This window comes from Polypterus senegalus, chromosome 3, assembly GCF_016835505.1.
Source record: "Polypterus senegalus isolate Bchr_013 chromosome 3, ASM1683550v1, whole genome shotgun sequence".
In the NCBI taxonomy this organism is placed as follows: domain Eukaryota; kingdom Metazoa; phylum Chordata; class Cladistia; order Polypteriformes; family Polypteridae; genus Polypterus; species Polypterus senegalus.
Genome location: NC_053156.1, coordinates 185,408,521 through 185,433,603, shown reverse-complemented (window position 1 = coordinate 185,433,603; position 25,083 = coordinate 185,408,521). Strand labels below are relative to the sequence as shown.

General features: G+C 37.6%; 1 protein-coding gene across 1 annotated transcript in view; it reads left to right on the top strand.

Moving 5' to 3' along the window:
* Positions 1-25,083, top strand: part of slc35f6 (solute carrier family 35 member F6) — a 163,291-nt gene that overhangs the window by 36,744 nt on the left and 101,464 nt on the right. Inside the window, exon 2 of the mRNA XM_039748297.1 lies at positions 19,970-20,042. Coding sequence (XP_039604231.1) covers positions 19,970-20,042 — 73 coding nt within the window. The remainder of the gene's footprint in view (positions 1-19,969; positions 20,043-25,083) is intronic.

The window sequence follows — 25,083 nt, the reverse complement described above, 5'->3', positions numbered from 1 at the left end:
AGTTGTAAATGATTGTCTTAAAGATCCCATGAGATACCCTCACGCAAACCGTTTCACATGCTGCATATGGCGATTCACCTCCGCGAAACATGCCTCTATGAACAGTCAACGTGAGCTCGGAGGTGCATGACATGAACATGGCATTAACCAGACCTGCACCGCATGTGGCCTCCACGACAGACGAATATAAATGACGCCACTTTTTCTGTGTCCTCGCGTCCGACTTGGTGGGCGTGGCCCTGCGAGTTGTCGTCATATCCAATGGTCTTGGAGTTGGTGGGCGTGGCTCCTTCCTGCGTGCGCCATAGGTGTCTCACTTGTCGGCTTAGTGAATCCACGCCCTTCCGTGCTTTTCATGGTTGTCTTGCCTTAGTGAATTATATATATATATATATATATATATATATATATATATATATATATATTTACACACACACACACATAAACATATATATATATACATATCTATACATATACACATATATACATACATATATATATCTTCATATATACACACACATACATACATACATACACACACATATATACATAGAAATACATATATATATATATATATACATACATACACACACACATATATAAGCATATATATACATATACATACATATCTACATATATACACACACAACTATTTCAGTATCAGTGCAATAGGCTGTTTGTTAAAACGGTTGACTCCCGCTCTTACGTGCAATAACAAATCAAATCATTCAGTTGTCTTTGCTCATATGTCATTTTAGAGCTGGACGCCTGGCATCTTTTTTGGCCACAAGTTCGCTTTCTGTTTGGTGTGAGGTTCTGTGTTGTGGAGATTCTCAGGATGGATTGCAGGTGCTCATCAGTGAGGCGACTCCTGTGTGCTGTTTTGTTAGTCTTTATCACTGAGAAGAGCTTCTCACACAGATATGTGCTACCAAACATGCACAAGGTTCGAGCCGCATGTAGACGGACTTTTTTTGTTCTTCAAAGTCACCAAAGCGCCGTGCAAACTCAGTGCGCAATAACTCTAGCCGCAATAACTTGCAGCATCAAAGGTAGACTTGATTAACGTGGTAAGTGTTCAGCAAGGCAGCTGAAGCGCTGCATTATGGGATCTGTAGTTTATTGTGTTACCAGCGCTTCATATACCCGGGCTTTAATAACAATAATACAGTATATAAAATGATCTCGGGCGGATATAATTACGCGCGGGCGGATGTGGCCCGCGCCCTTGAGTTTGACACATATGGACTAAATAGAACTTGAAAAGATATATTTTTCAAATGTGATCGTGCAATTCAGATAGAGTTGGCGCACACTACAGCCTGCATGCCTCAATGAGTCATCCTCCCCTCGCTCTTACTTTTTACCGTTCATCTAATGAATACACTGAGTATGGCTTTACCAAAACAATCATTGATGGCGAATAAAGTATCCATTATTCGAGTATGTAGAGCGGGATATATATATATACATATATATATACCCAGCGTATCGCAGCGAGAAGTAGTGTGTTAAAAAGGTAGAAAAGAAAAGGGAACATTTTAAAAATAACGTAACATGACTTTCAATATACAGTATTTGTTTTGTGAGTGTTACTGAGTGTTGCTGTCATCAAGGATTTGATTATCATTATTTCTTTCAATCAGGTTCGTATTTGTAGGATGTGTTGTGTTCAAGTTACATTCCGTGTTTGTCAATCGTTGTAAAGATGACAGGTTTCATTCATCGATTCGTTTCTTACTGCATCAATAAACAGCTCGTCTTCTTCTTTATCTGAGACCTGACACACTGCATGCACGGGTTTTTTACACTGTCTTCCTTTAGTGGGACATTGACTTTTTCCACCGTGTGCTTTGTTTCCACAGTAGCTGCATTTATGAATATGCTTATCAGGCGCTTCATATTTTTGCTGCCTTTTCAATTGTGTAATTCGTTTTTGTTCAGCGCTCTTTGGAACTGTTGCTTTTTATCTGTGCACTGCATCAGTTCACGTGAGCCACTCGGTGTACTTGCATCGAAGGTTCCAAGCTGTGCTGGTGCCATCTCGTGCTATGTCCATAGCTTTATTTAATGTTACCTTAGTCCTGGCACTTAAAACTTTCTCTCGCAGTTTCGCTGAGTTTGTGCCAAACACCACGCTGACCATCTCATCTTCCTCTGCATAAGCACAGTCCTTAACCCGTGAATATTTAGTGGCAGTTTGCTATTGGATTGCCGCTGACGGACGGCCTTATATGGGCAGGCACTAAATTACAAACGCCAGCGGCAGCCTGTCTATGAACTTAATTTAAAGTGTAGGTTTACCTCGTGCTTTGTTTCCGAAGTAGCAGAACTCATCAATATGGTTGTATATGTCACTCGCTCGCTTCTTATTGTTTCGCTGCCTTCTCAATTATATGTTTTCTTCAGCGCTTTTTTGAGGTCTTCCTGATTTTCTATGTGCTGCGTGATTACGTGGGAGGCGTGATGATGTCACACGAAACTCCGCCCCCACGGCGTTGAAGCTCATCTCCATTACAGTAAATGGAGAAAAACTGCTTCCAGTTATGACCATTACGCGTAGAATTTCGATATAAAACCTGCCCAACTTTTGTAAGGAAGCTGTAAGGAATGAACCTCCCAAATTTCAGCCTTCCACCCACACGGGAAGTTGGAGAATTAGTGATGAGTCAGTGAGTGAGTCAGTGAGTGAGTGAGTGAGTGAGTGAGTGAGGGCTTGGCCGTTTTTGCCCAGTCTCTTTCTTATGGTGGAGTCGTGAACACTGACCTTAATTGAGGCAAGTGAGGCCTGCAGTTCTTTAGACGTTGTCCTGGGGTCTTTTGTGACCTCTCAGATGAGTCGTCTCTGCGCTCTTGGGGTAATTTTGGTCGGCCGGCCACTCCTGGGAAGGTTCACCACTGTTCCATGTTTTTGCCATTTGTGGATAATGTCTCTCACTGTGGTTCACTGGAGTCCCAAAGCTTTAGAAATGGCTTTATAACCTTTACCAGACTGATAGATCTCAATTACTTCTGTTCTCATTTGTTCCTGAATTTCTTTGGATCTTGGCATGATGTCTAGCTTTTGAGGTGCTTTTGGTCTACTTCACTGTGTCAGGCAGCTCCTATTTAAGGGATTTCTTGATTGAAACAGGTGTGGCAGTAATCAGGCCTGGGGGTGGCTACGGAAATTGAACTCAGGTGTGATACACCACAGTTAGGTTATTTTTGAACAAGGGGCAATTACTTTTCACACAGGGCCATGTAGGTTTGGATTTTTTTTTTCTCCCTAAATAATAAAAACCATCATTTAAAAACTGCATTTTGTGTTTACTTGTGTTATATTTGACTAATGGTTAAATGTGTTTGATGATCAGAAACATTTTATGTGACAAACATGCAAAAGAATAAGAAATCAGGAAGGGGGCAAATAGTTTTTCACACCACTGTATATATATATATATATATATATATATATATATATATATATATATATATATATATATATATAGCAAAATACCAGCTTTGCAGCGAGAAGTAGTGTGTTAAAGAAGCAATGAAAAGAAAAGGAAACATTTTGAAAATAACGTAACCTGATTGTCAATGTAATTGTTTTGTCACTGTTGTGAGTGATGAGTGTTGTTGTCATATATATATATATATATATATATATATATATATATATTTACACACACACACATAAACATATATATATATATATATATACATACATACACACACACATATATAAACATATACAGTATATACATATACATACATATCTACATATATACACACACAGCTATTTCGTATCAGTGCAATACGCTGTTTGTTAAAACGGTTGACTCCCGCTCTTACGTAACAAACAAACAATAACAAATCAAATCATTTAGTTGTCTTTGCTCATATGTCATTTTAGAGCTGGACGCCTGGCATCTTTTTTTGGCCACAAGTTCGTTTCTGTTTGGTGTGAGGTTCTGTGTTGTGGAGATTCTCAGGATGGATTGCAGGTGCTCATCAGTGAGGTGACTCCTGTGTGCTGTTTTGTTAGTCTTTATCACTGAGAAGAGCTTCTCACACAGATTTGTGCTACCAAACATGCACAAGGTTCGAGCCGCATGTAGACAGACTTTTTTTGTTCATCAAAGTCACCAAAGCGCCGTGCAAACTCAGTGCGCAGTGCGCTCAGTTTATCAGCAAAGTGCGTATTTGGGAACACCGTAGTGACGACTTGGTTTAACAGTACTTGGAAACAGGGAAAGTGGGGCAAGGTGAACTGGTGCATTTGTGTCTCCCATAAAAGCAGCTTCACTTGAAATCACTTTGTGATTGTGCACTGGTTAAAACGTCCGCTGAAGTGTCAGATTCTTATTTAATTATGCTGTTTTCTGTATCTTCTAAATTGCATTCAGGTTACCCTGATGCAAGGCAGCTGAAGCGCTGCATTATGGGATCTGTAGTTTATTGTGTTACCAGCGCTTTATATACCCGGGCCATTAATAACAATAATACAGTATATAAAATGATCTCGGGGCGGATATAATTACGCCGGGCGGATGTGGCCCATGCCCCTTGAGTTTGACACATATGGACTAAATAGAACTTGAAAAGATATATTTTTCAAATGTGATCGCAATTCAGATAGAGTTGACGCCAGCACTACAGCCTGCATGCCTCAATGAGTCATCCTCCCCTCGCTCTTACTTTTTTACCGTTCATCTAATGAATACACTGAGTATGGCTTTACCAAAACAACCATTGATGGCGAATAAAGTATCCATTATTCGAGTATGTAGATCGGTATATATATATACATATATATATATACCCGCGTATCGCAGCGGAGAAGTAGTGTGTTAAAAAAGGTAGAAAAGAAAAAAGGGAACATTTTAAAAATAACGTAACATGACTGTCAATATACAGTATTTGTTTTGTGAGTGTTACTGAGTGTTGCTGTCATCAAGGATTTGATTATCATTATTTCTTTCAATCAGGTTCGTATTTGGAGGATGTGTTGTGTTCAAGTTACATTCCGTGTTTGTCAATCGTTGTAAAGATGACAGGTTTCATTCATCGATTCGTTTCTTACTGCATCAATAAACAGCTCGTCTTCTTCTTTATCTGAGACCTGACACACTGCATGCACGGGATTTTTTTACACTGTCTTCCTTTAGCAGGACATTGACTTTTCCACCGTGTGCTTTGTTTCCGCAGTAGCTGGATTTATGAATATGCTTATCAGACGCTTCATATTTTTTGCTGCCTTTTCAATTGTGTAATTCGGTTTTTGTTCAGCGCTCTTTGGAACTGTTGCTTTTTATCTGTGCACTGCGTCCAGTTCACGTGAGCCACTCGGTGTACATGCATCGAAGGTTCCCAGCTGTGCTGGTGCCATCTCGTGCTATGTCCATAACTGTATTTAATGTTACCTTAGTCCTGGCACTTAAAACTTTCTCTCGCAGTTTCGCTGAGTTTGTGTCAAACACCACCCTGACCATCTCATCTTCCTCTCCATAAGCACAGTCCTTCATCCGTGAATATTTACCCGTGGTAGTTTGCTATTGGATTGCCGCTGACGGACGGCTTTATATGGGCAGGCACTAAATTACAAACGCCAGCGGCAGCCTGTCTATGAACTTAATTTAAAGTGTAGGTTTACATCGTGCTTTGTTTCCGAAGTAGCAGAACTCATGAATATGGTTGTATATGTCACTCGCTCGCTTCTTATTGTTTCGCTACCTTCTCAATTATATAATGCATGTTTTCTTAAGCGCTTTTTTGAGCTCTTCCTGGTTTTCTATGTACTGCGTGATTACGTGGGAGGCGTAATGATGTCACACGAAACTCCGCCCCCACGGCGTTGAAGCTCATCTCCATTACAGTAAATGGAGAAAAACTGCTTCCAGTTATGACCATTACGCGTAGAATTTCGATATAAAACCTGCCCAACTTTTGTAAGGAAGCTGTAAGGAATGAACCTGCCAAATTTCAGCCTTCCACCCACACGGGAAGTTGGAGAATTAGTGATGAGTCAGTGAGTGAGTCAGTGAGTGAGTCAGTGAGTGAGTGAGGGCTTTGCCTTTTATTAGTATAGATTAGGGGTGGGACTCGGTTAAAAAAATTAATCTAATAATTAATCTTGATTAATCGTATGTAATCACACATGAAAATTTACCCCAAATCGCAAATGTTTTTTTTTAATTTAAAAGGGTTTTAGTGGGCGACAGAATCAAATAATAGACATGGACATGAATATTGTAAACTTGAGCTCTTTTAATTTCTGAAAAAAAAAATGCTTTTAAACTGCATTTCAATTCAGAACAGAAACAAAAATATCCCTGGCTAAAATTGGGCAGACTTAAAAATAAAGTGGTACTTTAAGTACTTTAAGTACATTTTCAGAATGGTATTGTCTTTAAATAATAATAACAAAAATGTCAACATAAAGTGCAGTTTTTCTTAAAAAAATAAGGCAGAAGCATAAAAGGTAATTTGACCAGCTTCACCTTTAAACTCTGAGTAACCTTAGCCAAAATTATTTTGTAGGCTAAAACAGTGTGATCATTGAACATTTTCTTATGGTGGAGTCGTGAACACTGACCTTAATTGAGGCAAGTGAGGCCTGCAGTTCTTTAGACGTTGTCCTGGGGTCTTTTGTGACCTCTCGGATGAGTCGTCTCTGTGCTCTTGGGGTAATTTTGGTCGGCCGGCCACTACTGGGAAGGTTCACCACTGTTCCATCTTTTTGCCATTTGTGGATAATGGCTCTCACTGTGGTTCGCTGGAGTCCCAAAGCTTTAGAAATGGCTTTATAACCTTTACCAGACTGATAGATCTCAATTACCTCTGTTCTCATTTGTTCCTGAATTTTTTTGGATCTTGGAATGATGTCTAGCTTTTGAGGTGCTTTTGGTCTACTTCTTTGTGTCAGGCAGCTCCTATTGAAGTGATTTCTTGATTGAAACAGGTGTGGCAGTAATCAGGCCTGGGGTGGGAGTGAATGAAATTAAACTCGGGTGTGATACACCACAGTTAGGTTATTTTTTAACAAGGGGGCAATTACTTTTTCACATAGGGCCATGTAGGTTTGGATTTTTTTTCTCCCTAAATAATAAAAACCATCATTTAAAAACTGCATTTTGTGTTTACTTGTGTTATATTTGACTAATGGTTAAATGTGTTTGATGATCAGAAACATTTTGTGTGACAAACATGCAAAAGAATAAGAAATCAGGAAGGGGGCAAATAGTTTTTCACACCACTGTAGCTATATATACTGTATGTGTATATATATATATATGTGTGTATGTATATGTGTGTGTATATATGTAGATATGTATGTATATATGTGTGTGTGTGTGTGTATATATATATATTGTGGAAATGGCCCGGACAAAAACAGGCAGACATGATGTAAGTCACCACCACACGTTTATTTACAACTATTTACAATATTTACAAGTGCACAAACCCCCCAAAGTCCTGGCCACACAACACCTTTCTTCAGGCCGCCTCCACGCTCTGCTCTGCTTCGTCCTGCTTCCACCTGACTCCAGCCTCGAATGAAGGGAAGCGGCCCCTTTTATCCGCACCAGGATGTGCTTCAGGTGCTCCCCGGCAATCTCCCGCTGACACGCCCCAGTGTGGCGGAAGTGCCGGCTGTTCTCCCGGAAGCTCTCCAGGTGCCCCTGCTTCTCTTCCCCCCAGCACTTCCTGGTGTGGCGGAAGTGCTGAGGTCCAGGGTTCCCAAGGCATTGGGGCGCCCCCTTGCTGTGACTACGGGCCCCTACAGGGTTGGGCTTCCAAGCCTTCTACCCGTGGCCCTCAAAGCAACCAGGGTGGCGGCCCCCACGTGATCCAGGGTGGGCGTAGACCCTCTTCCGGTCCTTCCGGTATATATAGATATATCTATATATATATAGATATATATAGATATATATATGTATGTATATATGTGTAACACACTACTTCTCCGTTGCAAAGCGCGGGTATTTTTCTATATATGTATATGTGTATATGTTTATATGTATGTATATATGTATATATATTTGCCAGCAACACTCATGACAATGACAAAATAATTACATTGTCAATCATGTTACGTTATTATTAAAATGTTTCCTTTTCTTTTTCATTACTTTAACACTCTACTTCTCCACTGCAAAGCGCGGTATTTTGCTAGTTTCTCTATAAAGTGCAGGTATTATTGAGACAAAATTAAACAAAATGTCAGTATGTAGTGTACACATGTCACTGTAGTGTAAGTTGTAAGAATTAAGTCCTAAACAGCACCAATAACTTATGTGGCATACCTTCAAATCAACAAAACAAAGACTTCTTCTACATTAGTTATGAAAGTGTGGATTACCTCAATCTTTGTAAATTGACAGGTGTAATTTCACAAAGAAACCCTTAATGTTAGAACAACAGCAAATGCCACAATTGTAACAATGTGACTTTACTGAACTGAAAAACCTTAATTGAAAAGTGTTTAGATACAAAAGCAACTTTAACCTCTTTGGCATTAGGCCCCATCATAACTCGGGCTCAGAATTCTAGTCCCGAGTCAAAATCGGGGCAACCCGTAATGATCAATTTTATAATGTTAATCCTGAAATTTTCTTGGGACAGTATTCTGCAGGCATGTAGTGGATGAAATAACATTAATATGCATAAGAGCAGTGGAACCTTTAACCAAAAAAAACAATGGCAAGTGAGAAGTGATGAAGCCGGTTTTTAGATCAAACTGCAGAGTAAAATACGTCTGAAACATATTCATATATGTTAAGTAGATTTTATTGTTCAGCTAAGTAATGAATTGTATGCAACCTCTTTATCATTCCAATAAATAGTTACTTTTGTATAATTTCCAGGAGTGTGGCTATAAGTATTTAGTATCTGCCAGTGAATTAGAAATCCTAATTGCAATAAATGGCAATTATGTGCTGTTAATCATACTGATGAATTACAGATGTTTGTGTTAACATTCTATGTATAAATAAGTGAGTTTGTGCTGAGCATTCCTTTAGGATTAGCAATGACATACCATTTCACTGAAATTCCAATGGATGCCGAGCATTTTTGCCACAAGTGTGAAGATTATTTAAGGACCCCTTGGCATTTTCTGACAACTATCTCAGTGAGAGATATACATTCACAAAGACCAACATTGTGTACATCTGAAATTTGCTGAAGCTAAACATTGCCAAGTCAACTTGCCACAGCAAATGCCTTACCCATACACAAACTGTCTGCATCAGCTTATGCTTCTTTGCATCTGGTGATTTATTGTACCATAGTGGTGATACATAGAATCTTGGCAAAGTAATAGTGTGTTGGGAGGTTTGTAAAATATACTTTAAACTAAAGTGGTTCCTTGACCCTATTGTGTTTTTTTCCTGGCCATTACAACATTCATTCAATCTAGCGAGCCATTTTTTAAATTGCTGGTAAATTAAACCATGTAAAATGCATTTTTATCAGTGTTCTTAGCCCTCACCTTCATCATTTCCAAGTAGGCAGAAACCATTTTTTATTATCCTGTTTTGGTCCTGCAACCTCACCCTGAAACCAAATACTCCTGTTGCTCACCATTAAGAAGAATCTTATGAAGCATGAATGAGATACTCACACAGATGTGTAGCACAGCATCTTCGAGATAATCTAGCAAGATCTTTTGGTTTCCTGTCACTGTATCACATTTGTTAAGTCAGAAAGGTTCTTTTTTACCACCTCATTTTTCAAGAGGAGTGTTGGTAGGGAAGGACAAAAAGTAGCCTTTTATTTATGACTGCTGTACAGGACCTGTACCAGGTGTAAGAATCACCTCTAAAGATCTCGTCTCCCCCACCATTAACAAATGGTCAACCATGGTTTTGATTGAGGGCATGCATGAGGCTTGAGTTCAGGGGCCCCTCACCAGTGGCAGAACCTGTAGCACTTTTTTTTCATTTCTAAAAGAACAGCTTTTGTCTGTAAATTTTTATATCCTAAAAAAGATAAATGAATTAACCGGCACTTACTATTTTGAAGCATATTCTTTTACTGGATTTTTACTTCTTGCCAAGTACGCTTCAACCAACTAATATTGCTCCTTAATACATAATGTCAAAAAAATGCTTTTGGTACAACATTCACAAACCAAAATATCCACGGTCAAACCAAGCAATTTCTACTATTTACTCATTCGACTGACTCCTTTATCCAAGGCAACATATAACATTCGAGATAATATTGGTTACATTTGTGTATTGTAATTTATTTGTAATACATTGAACTATGTACTCATGTACATGACAATAAAAAATCATAAATAAACTTAATGGTCATATTAAGAACAGTATTGTACTTACAGGTTTAACTGGTTGGTCTGCTATTGATTGTAATGCAGCCTGTCATGGTGTATTAACAGCAGATGTATTTCCAGTGAAATTCGTAACTGAGCTATTCCCTAAAATAACTGGAGAGGACTGTAAATCTGACACTGAAATAGCAGTAGCTTACCGCATATGGGGATCAAATACCTCTAAACCTAGGAGTCTTATTGTGTGCTTCATGAAATTACAATTTAAATTACATGTAATGTCACTTCTCAAATAGAAACAAGAGATTATATTTAAAAATCACCACATTCACATTTTCCCGGATTTCTCTCACTCAGCTGCTGCTAAATGTTCAGCTTTTTACAACATTAAACAGTGCTTAAGGAAAGCCAAGATCAGATACAGCCTCTTGTACCCTGCAAAACTGAAAGTGGATATTCAAGACAAGCATTACATCTTTACTACTACGGAGGAAGCAGAAAAAGAGTTAAGGAAGCTGATTCCAAACACTTTTTTGAGATATTATCATGAGTCACACATCATGTCATGGCAAAAAAGATCTTACCAGTTGCTTGATCCGCTTGCAATGATACTGGTACTGTAACTATACATCCTTTTCCCTTCTCGAACACTTTTTGTTTATGTTTTAATTACAATTATATGCGTATTATATGTGTATATGAATGTATATGCTGAAGAAATTAATAATTCTTTTTTTTTTCTTTTTTTTACGCTTCTAAAGGAGACTGTTTAACATCATACCCTTGGTTTATTGTTATTGTTATTATCATATTAGGGTTTACTATGTTTATCCAGGGCCACTTTTTAACAACGGGGCTTAATATTTTACTATCTCAAGATTACTGAAGATTAGATGTTATGCTTATAGTAATTGGACTGTATTGGCAATAGATATCTCAGTTTTATTCCTCATACGCCGCTGCTGGGGGGCTTGGTTTATTTTGGACGTGCTCGGTCTCTAGGTATGTCAGAGAAGTGGGACTTTGGGAAGTGGGTCCAGCCTCACGTTGGGAGGCAAAATGGGGTGAGGGGGCAGGGTAACAAGGGGGAGAAAGAAAGAGAGCAAGCTATCTCTAATCTTATCTTTTTAATCCTTGTAATTATAAATGCCAACACAACAATAGCATTCAGGGCAATAACTTCTGGGAATATTGGAAATTAAGTTCAAAGCTGCCTCATTTTCAGCTAAGACTTAAAAATTACAATAAAAGCTCAGAAGCAATGTCTCAAAGACTGGGCAGTTTAACTTTGTGAGCTGGAATGTTAAAGGCCTGAATCATTAATTAAAGAGAACAAAAGTATTCTCTCACCTAACAGGTCTAAACACTAAAATAGCATTTTTACAGGAGACCCACTTATTAAACAAAGATCAGTTTCGGCTGCACAAAGACTGAACTGGCCAAATATTCCATTCCAGCTTTACAAAGAAAACTAGAGGGTGTGGGAATTCTTATACATATGAACAGTCTCATATGAATTTGCAGTATCAGATGTAGTATCTGATCCTGAGGGGACATATGTGATTGTCATAGGTAATTTTTTTAATTGTACAGTGATTTTAACAAATATTTGTGCACCCAATGTTGATAATAGGGAATTCATGCAAAATTATTTGCATCCATTCCCAATGTGATCACTCATAAAATAATAATGGCTGGGGACTTTAATTGTGTTTTGAATCCAGACCTAGATAGGTCTCCTGCCACAGGGACGATGATATCAAACACTGCAAACACAATTACATAGTTTGTAACTGACCATAACTTATCAGACCCTTGGAGACTTCTAAACCCAAACTCAAGAGCATATTCCTTCTACTCACCAGTGCATCATTGCTACTCAAGAATTGATTATTTCTTTGTAGATAACAACATCTTGCCTATGATTAAATCTTGTAACTACGGTGCTATTGTTATTTCTGACCATGCCCTCATGATTTTGGAGCTAAAATCACTATGCCCCACATACTCATATCGCAGATGGCGTCTTCATCCACTTTTATTAGCAGACAAGATCTGTACAGAATTTATATCCAAGCAAATCAATTTTTTTAGAGACAAATACACCCTCAAAGGTTTCTGCAGGAACACTCTGGGGAAACCCTGAATGCCTTCTTAAGAGGACAGATTATCTCATATCTTTCCCACAAAAATAAATTGGAAACGAAGAAGGTATTAGAGCTAATCAACAAACTTTCTAGAATAGATCAAGAACATGCAAGGTGTCCAAATGAGACGCTTTATAGGAAATGCATTCAGAGCTCAACCTCTTAAAAAATAATGTATTTGTAATACATTGAACTATGTACACCATATACATGGCAATAAAAAAAATCATAAGTAAACTTAATGGTCATATCAAGAACAGTATTGTACTTACAGGTTTAACTGGTCTGCTATTGATTGTAATGCAGCCTTCATGGCTTATTAACAGCAGATGTATTTCCTTTTTGTGTGATTATGAAATTGTACCATTCATACGGTTCTATTTTTACTTCCTGTTCGGCTGCTGAAAAGACAGCTGTTGGCTTCTTTGTGTCTTTTTGAGCCAAGGTAGCTCTTCTTAGTGAACAGTTACCAGAGTTGCTTAAATCTCACAAGTCTGTGCATAATTGTAGCTTGCCTAAACCAGTCTTTGAGTTTACAAGAAACAATTTTGTGTTGGAAACGATTGAGCCTCTAATGGAAAACAGGGCCTATTCAAGTGCAGCATCAGCCAAATCACAATTTCATAAGCGTGCTTCATGGAATTTCCCTAGGGTTAACAAGTGACATTTTACCCTGACATTCTATTCTGTCATGCACAAGCAGGCTATAGATTTTTTTTGAATGAATACATCCTGAATTTGTTGTTTTTTTTTCCTTCTATCTGTTTTCAGTTGCTGGTAAGAAAATGGCAGTGAATAAATTTAATATGTGCACATGTTAAGATAAATCAGGTAGTTTCCGTAACCACGCCTCAGCTTTGTAATATCGAGGGAACTAATAAACCACCCAATCCCTCCTACACACCACAAGATAAATTCTTGCCATTCCTATGACTGTTTATTAATTGAGACATATAGTAAGTCTAAGGTAAAATTTTATAATTTTACTTTTTATTAAGTATTATTGCCTATAGGGAGGAAGGATAATGCTATAAGGGCAGAGTTTTCTATACCTTTTATATTGTATTTTTTCACTCCATGAGACAACACAGTCTTTCAGTCAGAGAGGAAAGTTTCACTTAAATAGGCAACATAAGCCCAGTCTCTAGATCAGGGGTGTGTCCAACTCCAGTCTTGGTGGGCCGCAGTGGCTGCAGGATTTCATTTCATTTCATTCATAACCCTTTTTTTAATCAGTGAGCAGTTTTCACTGCTAATTAATTTCTTTTCCATTCATTTTAATAGCTCTGGTTTTAAGGATTTAGTCCTCTGAATTGATTTGTTTCTGCATTAAGTGGCAGCCAAACAGAAGTGACCAGCTAAATTGGAACTCCAGCCAATTTCACTTCAACCAGTTTCTTAATGAGAAGCCAGTTCTTGCTGTTAACTAAATCATGTATTAAATATCATGACTTTTTGCTACTCTCATTATGTGACAGCAGGCTGTTGATTTTCTACTTTTTCTAAGACCTAATTAAGAAGATTTTAAAATGAAAGCCTGCAGCCACCGCGGCCCAACAGGAGCGTAGTTGGACACCCCTGCTGTTGATGTTGGCCATGTGTTGATTTAATTCTGTCTCTCTCTGGCAGTGTATAGGCCAGCCTTGCATTGATACTTGCTATCGATACTGAAATTTTAGTGGTTGGCAATAATGGATCCAATGAGGTTATCAGAAATAAACTTGATGCATTAGGATTAAAAGTTAAGATGCAAGTAAAAAACTTAGGGGTAACTGTTGACTGTAACCTGAATTTTAAATCGCACATTCATCAGACCACTAGGACAGCATTTTTTCACTTAAGAAACATAGCAAAAGTTAGACCTCTTATATCATTGAAAGATGCTGAGAAATTAATTCACGCTTTTGTTTTCAGTCGACTAGATTACTGTAACACACTCCTCTCAGGACTACTCAAAAGAAACATGAATCATTTGCAACGAGTGCAGAATGCAGCTGCTAGAATCCTAACTAGGAAAAGAAAATCCGAACACATTTCTCCAGTTTTGATGTCACTACACTGGTTACCTGTGTCTTTCAGAATTGACTTTAAAATTCGGCTTATGGTTTATAAAGCCCTAAATAATCTCACTCCATCTTATATATCAGAATGTCTGACACCCTATATCTCAAATCGTAACCTTAGATCCTCAAATGAGTGTCAATTTGAATTCGCCAGGCTAATACAGTAGAGCACTTTAAAACACTGCTGAAAACACATTACTTTAACTTGGCCTTTTCATAACCACATTAACTTAATCTGGATACTCTGCATGTTCAATTCATTATAATAACTATTCATAGTGGCTCTAAAATCTGTACTAACCCCTACTCGCTCTTCTGTTTCTTTCTCCGGTTTCTTTGTGGCGCCACCACCACCTACTCAAAGCATCATGATGCTCCAACATTGATGGACTGAAAGCCATAAGTCTACGTGACCATCATCATCAAATCCTTCTGTGAGAACCCTAAATACAAAGAAGACTGTTTCATTTATGTTAGGTAGATTGCCCAGAGGGGATGGGCAGTCTCATGGTCTGGAATCCCTGCAGATTTTATTTTTTTTCTCCAGCCGTCTGGAGTTTTTTTTTTCCACCTTGGCCATCGGACCTTACTTATTCTATGTTAATTAATGTTGACTTATTTTATTTTTTTTACTGTGTCTGTTATTTTTCTATTCTTCATTTTGTAAAGCACTTTGAGCTACATTTTTTTGTGCTATATAAATAAATGTTGTTGTTGTTGCTTTGCTGCCTGCTCTCAAACATAATGGGGAACTTCCTCTGCCCTCCTTCTAAAGCTCTGTTGCTCAAAGTCATTTTTAGTTCACCAGGAAACATTAGTCTAGAGGGTTTAGTTAACCACCTTGATAACCTGTACATCCTCACTTGCTTGCAAAAGCTATTATGTTATATTTGGCTGACTACCTTATTCAGGCTAACGTAAAAACTCGGAATTCATTATGGTTATTTAGATTTGTTTTTCACAGCTAAAATGGTGACTGATTTAATGACTTGTTACACAGTGAGTCTTTTCACAGGAAAAACTGAACCGGCAGCTTTGGGGTTTGAAGTCTAATTCCTTATCTATTACATCTATTATCTATTACTCTGTATCATTTCTTTGTGATGGTGGTATATCATCTTTTTGTCTCTCTTGTGGATTTTTTCTGCCTGACTTTATCCTGCATTTTGAAAGCCTGTTGGTACCACAATATGCACACACTTTATGGGATTTTATTTTTTATTCTGTGATGCTTTTTATTGATTATTTTGTTCTTTTCTTTAACTATATTTTGTTTAAAAAGGTGTGCAGCACTATGGAGCCTGCATGCTTTTAAACTTCCAATTATTTATTTAAAACCGTGCTTTGCCAAAAAACCTCTCAACACACACTTTAGTACATCTCGGTCTCCAATCTTAGAATGTGTGTAATTATCACAAATGTGAACACCAAGCTTTCCCTTTCTTGTCTCCTGACCTGATTTGCTCTCTCTCAAATAATCCTGGCCTCTTCTTCCTTAAGTGAACCTTTTTCTCAACTTCAGCAACAACAGATGAAGAAATTGGATGCTTTTAAGTTAATCTAGTTGTGTGTACACAAAAGGGGCATGCAGAACTGCCGAGGAGTTCAGATATTCCTGGAAAGGGGGAAAAAGAAAGACTTTACCTGCCAGAGTGGTTAAAATAGGTGTTGTTTTTGGACTAAACTGAGAGAACCCATCATTTCACAACCAATTCCATATTTAGGCTTAAGGTGGTAACATTTAAACGATTTTCTTTAGTTCTGTTTAGCAAAGAGGCTTTTTCCCCAATGCCTCAGTCCTCTTAGAGACCTATCAAGCCTACACTGAGTTGATTCAGGTGTATGCTGTGATTGAAGTGTGGCTCCAATAACTTGATTTTAGAGCAGTATAGTTTTAATTGTAAAGACTGAACTGTTGGTTGTTTATTTCTTAAAACACAATATGTTATTGGAATTTTTAGAGTGTTTTCTGTTTTATCCCATAATTTATAAATGTGATTTTATTCTACTGGCAAGATTGTAGTTTGATATTATAATAGAATATTTTTGTTTGTTATTTTAATGCCGAGCAGTTGTAATGGTCTTCGTAGATTTCTTTAAATTTCTTAAATGATTCAGTTTAAATTGGTGATCTATGAACTTAATAATTGAATATGAAATTAGTCATAAGAAAAACATTGACGTTTGAGATTTTCTAAGGTAGTATTTTGCATATAAGTAAAGAATATTTTGTAAACTGTTACTTGAGGTATACTGGAAAGTACAAACATATTTTTTGCACAGCCAGTCTTCTTTCCTTGGACCTTCTCTACCTGTGCAACATCTTTTTTTGTAACATGGAGACCATTGACCAAAGCTGTTAAGAGATTGTATATTGATACAGCAGCTGCCAGTTTTCTAGTGTTATTAATAATCATTTGCAACATTTTATTCTATTACTTCAAGAAAAATACACAACCAGGTGGATGGGCACTGAAATAGAGAAACAACTTAAGGATTTTTTCTGGTTGTACAGGAATAATTGGCATTCACAGTAAAGTGTCCATAAAAACACTTGGAAGGTAGATTTCAAATCCAAACCTTTAATTTGCAGATATAGCTGTACATATGACAGTGAGGGTGTATGTGGTCTACAATAAAAATAAAGTAGATCTATTCTTAGTTCTCAAATTACACATAAAGAAAAATCATGTTGCAAATATTAATCTTAAAGTTGCAATACTGAAGTTATAACTAAAGGTACTATTGAGAAACGTTTAGTGTTAATGAAATTACAAGCGTAACTATTATAACACAAACGAAAAACAAATGAACAGAACTTACGTTGCTTCACTTGACGCACACTATTTCTAAGGAATTCTCTAACTTTGTGAAGTGCAAATACTTAAACAGACAGTGAAAACAACCATGCTTTCTCTTTCTTCCTGCTACCCACAGTACTTCGCTCAACGGAAGGCAGCATCTAAGTCCGTCCTCCTGATGACTGAATTCCGCCTCTCAGACAGGCACTGTTAAGACTACTGTCAGAGACAATGAATTTTAGGAATGAGTTTTTGGTTTTTCATTTTTTTGGAGTGCCTGCTCTTTTGTCTCCATTTTTGTATATACAATACAATACAATTTATTTTTGTATAGCCCAAAATCACACAAGGAGTGCCGCAGTGGGCTTTAACAGTCCCTGCCTCTTGACAGCCGCCCAGCCTTGACTTTCTAAGAAGACAAGGAAAAACTCCCAAAAAAACCCCAGTAGGGAAAAAATGGAAGAAACCTCGGGAAAGGCAGTTCAAAGAGAGACCCCTTTCCAGGTAGGTTGGGCGTGCAGTGGGTGTCTAAAAGAAGGGGGACAATACAATACACAGAACAGAACAAAATCTCAGTACAGTATAAAAATAAAAATTTTAGAAGTATGTAGCAGAATTTAACAATGGATGACATCACATAATATGATTTGGATTTGTTTATAATCCTGGAGACCTCATCCATCAAGCTGCCTCCCCCATTTGGCCATTCCACAGCTGAAACAGTGCTGCGCCAGCCAATCCGATGAAAGGACCTCTCTTTCCCATGATTCATGCGATCCTCCATCAGGGATGACTTTACCATAAGCAGGCACAACAACTTGGCAGGTGGGCCATGGCACCAACTGCCACATTTGAGTACCGAGAAGAGAAACACAATAGGTGAGAGTTAGTATCAAATTATAACTATCATATGTTACTTATGTTTTAGTGCTAATGACTAACAACATAGATGCAGTCTGTACAGTAAATCAGCAGCTCTAGTCAGGATATGCTAAACTGAAGTAGTGAGACTTCAGCCGGGATTTAAAAGCTGAGACCGAAGGGGCATCTCTTATAGTAGCAGGCAGACCATTCCACAGTTTAGGGGCCCTGTAACTAAAAGCTCGACCTCCCACTGTTATTTTATTAATCCTTGGAATCATAAGCAGATCGGCATCTTGAGATCTTAATGTGTGCTCTGGTTTGTAAGTCATGATAAGTTCAGACAAGTAAGCCGGACCTTGGCCATTTAATGCTTTATATGTTAAAAGGACGATTTTGAAATCTGCCTTAAACTTAACCACGAGCCAGTGTAAGAAGTTTAAGAACTGGAGTTATGTGTTTGTATTTTCTTGTTCTTGTGATAATTCTTGCAGCAGCATTTTGGATTAACTGGAGGCTGTAAAAAGAACAGTTTGAACATCCAGTGAACACCGCATTGCAGTAGTCAATCCTACTAGAAATAAATGCATGAATTAATTTCTCAGAATCCTGTTTATTTGGAAAGCGCTTTAATTTCCTAACATTTTTAAGATGGAAGAAACATGATTTGGAAAACTTTTGTAATATGTGTTTTAAATGACATGCTAGAATGAAAGAGAAATCCGAGATTTTGGGCTGATTCAGTAAAATTAATGGTAATTCCAATTGAGTTAAATGATGACAGAATATTGTTGTGATCAACGTCATTTCCTCCAACAATTAACATCTCTGTTTTATCTGTGTTTAAAGACAAGTAGTTCTCATCCATCCAGTCCTTTAATTCACTAACACAACTAATTAAAGACAACATCGGAGAAACTTCATTTGATCTAAATGAAAGGTATAAATGGGTGTCATCTGCATACGAGTGAAAATTAACATTGTTTCCTAATGATAGATCCCAATGGAAGCATGTAAAGTGAAAACAGTAAAGGTTCCAGTACTGAGCCCTGCGGGACACCATATTGAACTTCTGTGTATAATGATGGAGTACTGTCAGCAGATTTCTGTACATATTGGAATTGATTTGATAAATAAGAACTAAACCAAGTGAGCATGGTGCCTGTAAGCCCAAACATCATTTTCTAGCCTGTGCAGTAAAATAAAATGGTCAGTGGCGTCAAATGCTGCACTTAAATCTAACAACATAATTACAGTGGGGTTTCCTTCATTAGAGGTTATCAGAATGCATATGGATATATGCATTCAGACAGTGTTGGAGATTTTAAGATGCTGTACTTCATTGTGAATAGTCTCTAATCTGGTGATTGGAACTGACACCAGTGTCACTGAGTCGGGTGTGGCTGACACATTTCCTTTCAGTGCTTACAAACAATTTTGATATTTGGTTGTAGTGAGCTGTGTGTGGAGTTTGTATATTTTCCAGTTTCTTTCGAAAAGTGTATAGTTATGTTGATTGACAAACAAGTCCGAAGTGGAAGTGAGTAATGTGTTTGCAATGTTGGATACTGTATTGCTTCTGATGCCAAAAAGGTAGAACTCAGCAGCGAAAATGTAATAAACACAGAATTCTAAAAGTTTACTTGTTGCATTACTCAGAATGTTTAATATTAATATCACTTTCATTATAGCATCCTGTGTTCACAGTATATCTTCTTTTGATAAAATCTGCAAATAATTCTGTATCGTTACTGTGTTATAGTTTAATTTTAGGAGATGCTTAACATCAACTTATCTGCTTTTTTTTGTGTAAAGATGGGCTGATAACTTTTCTGCCAAAGGATGTAAGGAAACCCCAGAACATCAGTTTTCACATCCCTTCCTCCAGGTAAGTATCTTGTTATATTTTTCTAGTCTTAGTCAGATTGATGTGTGTAATCATGATTGATCTTTAACAGCAACTGTAAAAATATACACAACTGAAGAGCCCTGCTAGTTGCTGTAAGAAAATTGTTCTCTGCATAGGAGGCTGTGTTAAATGATTTCATATCTATCTGGGTAGCAAAAGATGAATAAAACTGCATGTATTTACTCTGGAATATTTTAATACTACTACAAGATTATCACAAGCAAGCAAATTAAAAATCTAGTAACATGTCTGTTTCAATAATGCCTCCAATCTAGTGAAGAAATACTTAGTTTGGTTTAGTTATTCCAAAATGAACAAAAGTTAACCGTAAGAAATTTTGATGTTGCATCTGTGAAGCTACAGAATTTTAAGAGAATTTTCTCAGTATTGGATGTTTTCATAACTTGTTTTTCTATTAAAACTTGTCTAGATTGAATATACAGTAAGAGATGGCAGGTTTATATCATGGAGCAAAAATAGTGAGAAGAGTAGACATCTAAGTGGAGCATCAAGATAAATTGTGTAAGAAAGATTCTCCGACCTACTATGTCAGTCGATCAGCTTCCTTTTGTTGTTTATACCATTGTTTAAACCAACAAATAGCACGTTTTTCCTTGCCTCCACTTGGTATTTGCTGAAATTCTTCAATTTTCCCTCTTGCTTTTCCCATTGTCTTTTCACAGAACACTGAGCTTAAGGGCTATTTTTATTGATTTGCATATTCAAAGAGGTGTAATTCTGGGAGGAGTTGGGGCGGGACAGCAGGTGCGTGCACGAGCATTACTTTTAACGCTGACCGGGATTTATGTAGCGGAAGAACGCGGAAGTTGGCGAATGCACAGATTTATGCATCTGGATTTTTCTGTGCGTAAGCACATTTCGGCTTTTGTGCTTACGTCATGTTATAGTGTGAGTTCTACGCACGGTGTTATGCATGAGGCCCCAGGTGTTTTAAGTTATTGTACTTTTGTTATACATACCAAATTCAACAAGCAAGGAGTGTGCAGATGAAAGCTGCTCAAACATCCGTACAAAATTACAATATTACATATCTAGAAAAATAATTTTAAATACCATTTTTAATTATCCATCTGTTATCTTCAGTAATGGTTTATGTAGAGCTAACATCACCTAATTTGGTCACTCCATGCAGAGTTGTAAAATTTAATTCATCAGTGATCAAAGCAGTCATCCCCTTTCACTGATATTTCAATACTTGATATAGGAGTGCTTGATTTTTGTCTATATGGTTTCAACCAATTTGTTACATAGCTTTATAGTATGATTATATGATAGAATTAGTAAACTATGGCCTCAGTAAAAGAGGATGTTTATGTAACTGTAAATAATATCTTACTAAGAAACTAATATTGTGACAGTAATGTTTTTTCGAGAGTCAGTTCCTGTTTTATTCATTTTTGAGCTTTATTACTATTTAGGACAAACTTTTGCTTAAACCTATGAGAGTTATGAAATATAAAATTTATGAATATAATTGTACAATGGTAATTGAAATATCAAAGGCAATTTGAAAATTAAGCGGTAACCTCAACAGAAAGAAGCTGACGCAATACAGCCTTTGTAAATACTGTACATCATTTCTAAATCTCTTTTGGACCTTTAAAGGATTGGGAAAAGTGACTAACTTATGGTTACAAAACACTGAATAATGGAGACTGAAGAGACAGAGTTAAGGGCTAATACCTTAAGAGTTAACAAATGTATTTTTGGTTGATAAATTCTCCCTAAATTCTCCTCTCAAAAATGACTTTGGGCATTGTCCAACATTGGTCACTATTGGGTCCCATTCTATTAGAATCTTTGTTATATACTTTCTCAATGGAAAAAATGACTTAAGTAACATATAAAAAATGATTTTTGAGTGAAGTATACCGCAAAATGTATTTTTTTTGCTCTGTTTATCACTTCATTTAAATGTGGAGAATAATTTTTAGTAGTAATAGTAGGTAATGGTGAATAATTGAATAAGGCTTTGTATTTGTGTGCCTCACATATTATAGCACTAAAAGTTATGCCAGTATTCTTCACTAGATGAATACACCATCCTGGTGATTTAAACTAATGCTCTTATAATTTCAACTCTTGTAATTCATCAGTATACCAGGTTTGAGTGCAGTTAATAAGAAGTACTTTGGCCTAACCTAAGGCAGTGGAGCAGTGCAGTGTCACGGCTGGACATAGCCCTAACAATTTGATTTTAAAAATGGGAAATGTGTATTTTCTGTATATATTTCTTCTACAGTTAGAACATATGGCCATAAACCTCTAGTATTTAGTTAACCTAAGGGCCAATTTTCAATGTGCTTAGTCTCCCTATATCTTAGAACGAAAATATATTAATGCCTACATCCATCAACATTAAGCACCAGTTAGAAATCAAACAAGGCTGGAAGCCAGGCCATCACAGGCAACACTTACACACATCATTACACTCATAGATACGGAACAATGTTAGTTGTCAGTTAATATAACACTTTTGGATGTAAGAGTAGAGGGTAAAAAGTGGAGTACCCAGAGAAAACCAAATAAAGATACCCAGAGACTTTTCACAGAAAGTGCCTGAGCATGATTTCAGTCTCTGTCTATGCTTATTTACTATTTTTGGAGCACCTAAGGTTTTACGTTTTTGCTTTTTAACAATCTTAGCAGTATTTTCAAATCCCTTTATTTATTCATTTGCTAAAGCTTAGTGCAAGTGTAATCAGTTAGTTTATCTTTCTAGCATTGGAAAAAATCTCATGAACAATCACTAGCACAGTGTTATATCTTTGCTTTTTTGCTTGAGTCATTAGAGTCAGTGGAGCATTATTAAAATGGCTAGGTAGGGGCCTGGATGTCCAGGCATATATAGGGACAAATGTAACCTGTCTAGAGTGAAATTTTGATTTTTTTTTTATTCTTTTCCTATTGGTCTTAATACTTTTATATGTTTAGAAGAGTTACTGCTATAAATGTTTAGATGTGTTTTGCATAATTTTTAAATTTAGAATCATCCTACCTGTGACAAATTTAATCGTATTTAGCCACTGAGAGTCTTCTTGATATAAACTGATGCAGAACTGCATATTTCAGCTTTCCTCTCTGTCTGCTTTTTGAGTTACCAGTTAGTCAGTTCTATAAATATAATGAAACACCCCTGCCAAAAATCCTTTTACATTTTATAAAGTCTCCTACCACTTCACAGCCACAGTTATTGTCATGTGGCATTAGCAGCCATGGACTTAAAATATTCTACTGTAATTGATTACACTTGATACATTATATACACATGGACAAATGCTAGGCATTATTTGTTCTGGTTGTGTAAGCATTTAACATTCCTCTGGTCCCATCAGAAGTTCTGTATCAGCTTATTGCCTTCACTCTTTATACTCAAGTGTTTACCAGATACAGCAAAACCACTATACCACATTGTAATCTTAGGTCAATAATCATGTTATTTCTACCTTATATGGCGAGAGGCTGGGGGTGGTACCCAGCTGGGAAGCCCGGAAGAACTGAAGGTGGGATTATGCCTCCTCTGGACCACGATAGAGCAGCCACCCTGGTTGATATGGGAACCACGGGAACAGAGCATGGAAGCTCAACCCTATATGCCTGAGGAGCCCTGGCCCTCAGCACTTCCACCACACCTGGAAGTGCTGGGGGCACGAAGACCAGGGACACCTGGAGTGCTTCCAGGTGCACAGCTGGTACTTCCGCCACACCAGGGAGTGCCAGCAGAAGATCATTGGGAGGCACCTGGAGCCTGTCTGGGTGAATATAAAAGGGGCCTCCTCCCTCCATTCGAAAGCTGGAGTTGGGTGGAAGTGGACGAAGCCTGGAGGAGAGGAGTGGAAGCGGTCAGGAGAAAGGGGCATTGAGGAAAAGGCCTGGACTGAAGGTGATTGGTACGAGGTACTGGGTTGTGTGCGTCACTTGTAAAGGTGAATAATGTAAATAAACGTGTGTTTGAATGCAAACCAGCGGTGTCCGCCTGTCTGTGTCTGGACTGTTTACCACACTTATTATTTAATTCTTTACTTTAATATTAACAGACTTAGTTATTCTCCCATACTCTCGATAATGTAGCCTCATTTAAAACCTGATTAGTTCCTTCAACCCACACTTTGCCCATGGAATGCCTCTGACCTTAGATCGTGAAAAGCTGCTGGAATATATCTTGAGTTCTTATTAATCTTTTCCTAACTATTAATAAGCACTCCATGTGTTATTAATAAGAACTCCATGTACTGTTCAAGAAAGTGTAATTTATCTTGATCTTTTTTCAAATGCATTGTTCACAGGGTAATCAAATGCCCTTATAAAAGGTATATACAGTATGTCAGAGGTTCACCATCAAATATCAGTACTTCTATACGTGGTGCTGGACGTTCTTCATTTCCTGGACTAACATTTTAGTAACTTCAGCTTGATTCTGCAAGAGCTTACACATATCTTGACTGACACTCTGAGTGAGTATCAGAGCCTGTGTCAGATGTTGTTTGCTCTTGTCTGTGTGCTTTAAGCTCAAGCTCTTGAAGCCTTTGGAAAATTCTGTCAGGTTCTGAGCATTTAAGCATGACTATTGAAGATGCTGCAGCTACTGTAGCAGTTATCTGTGATGGCAAAAAGTGTTCATAACTTTCAAATGTGTGTGAAGCTTGTGGGATACTGGTTTCCATGTGATTCCAATTTGATCTTGCAGACCTGCTCAACCAGCCCAACTGGTGTCTAAAAGAGCACATGTCCCAAGTGAACCTCTTTAAATGAAACGCTCTTTAGGGACCCTGAACAGATTAACTTTGGGGACACCCTCACCACTTGGCAAAAGAAGGAACAAAGAGCCCAGATTTCCTGTGTCACTGGGATTGTTGACCTGAAAAAGATGCTGATCACCACAATTTTGTTACTAAGCCAGGAGTTGTGGTTAGGTATTATCCATACCAACTTCCAAAAGCGAAGCAGGCAGAGGTGGTGCTGGAAGTGCAGCAGATGCTGGACTTCTGCATCACAGAGG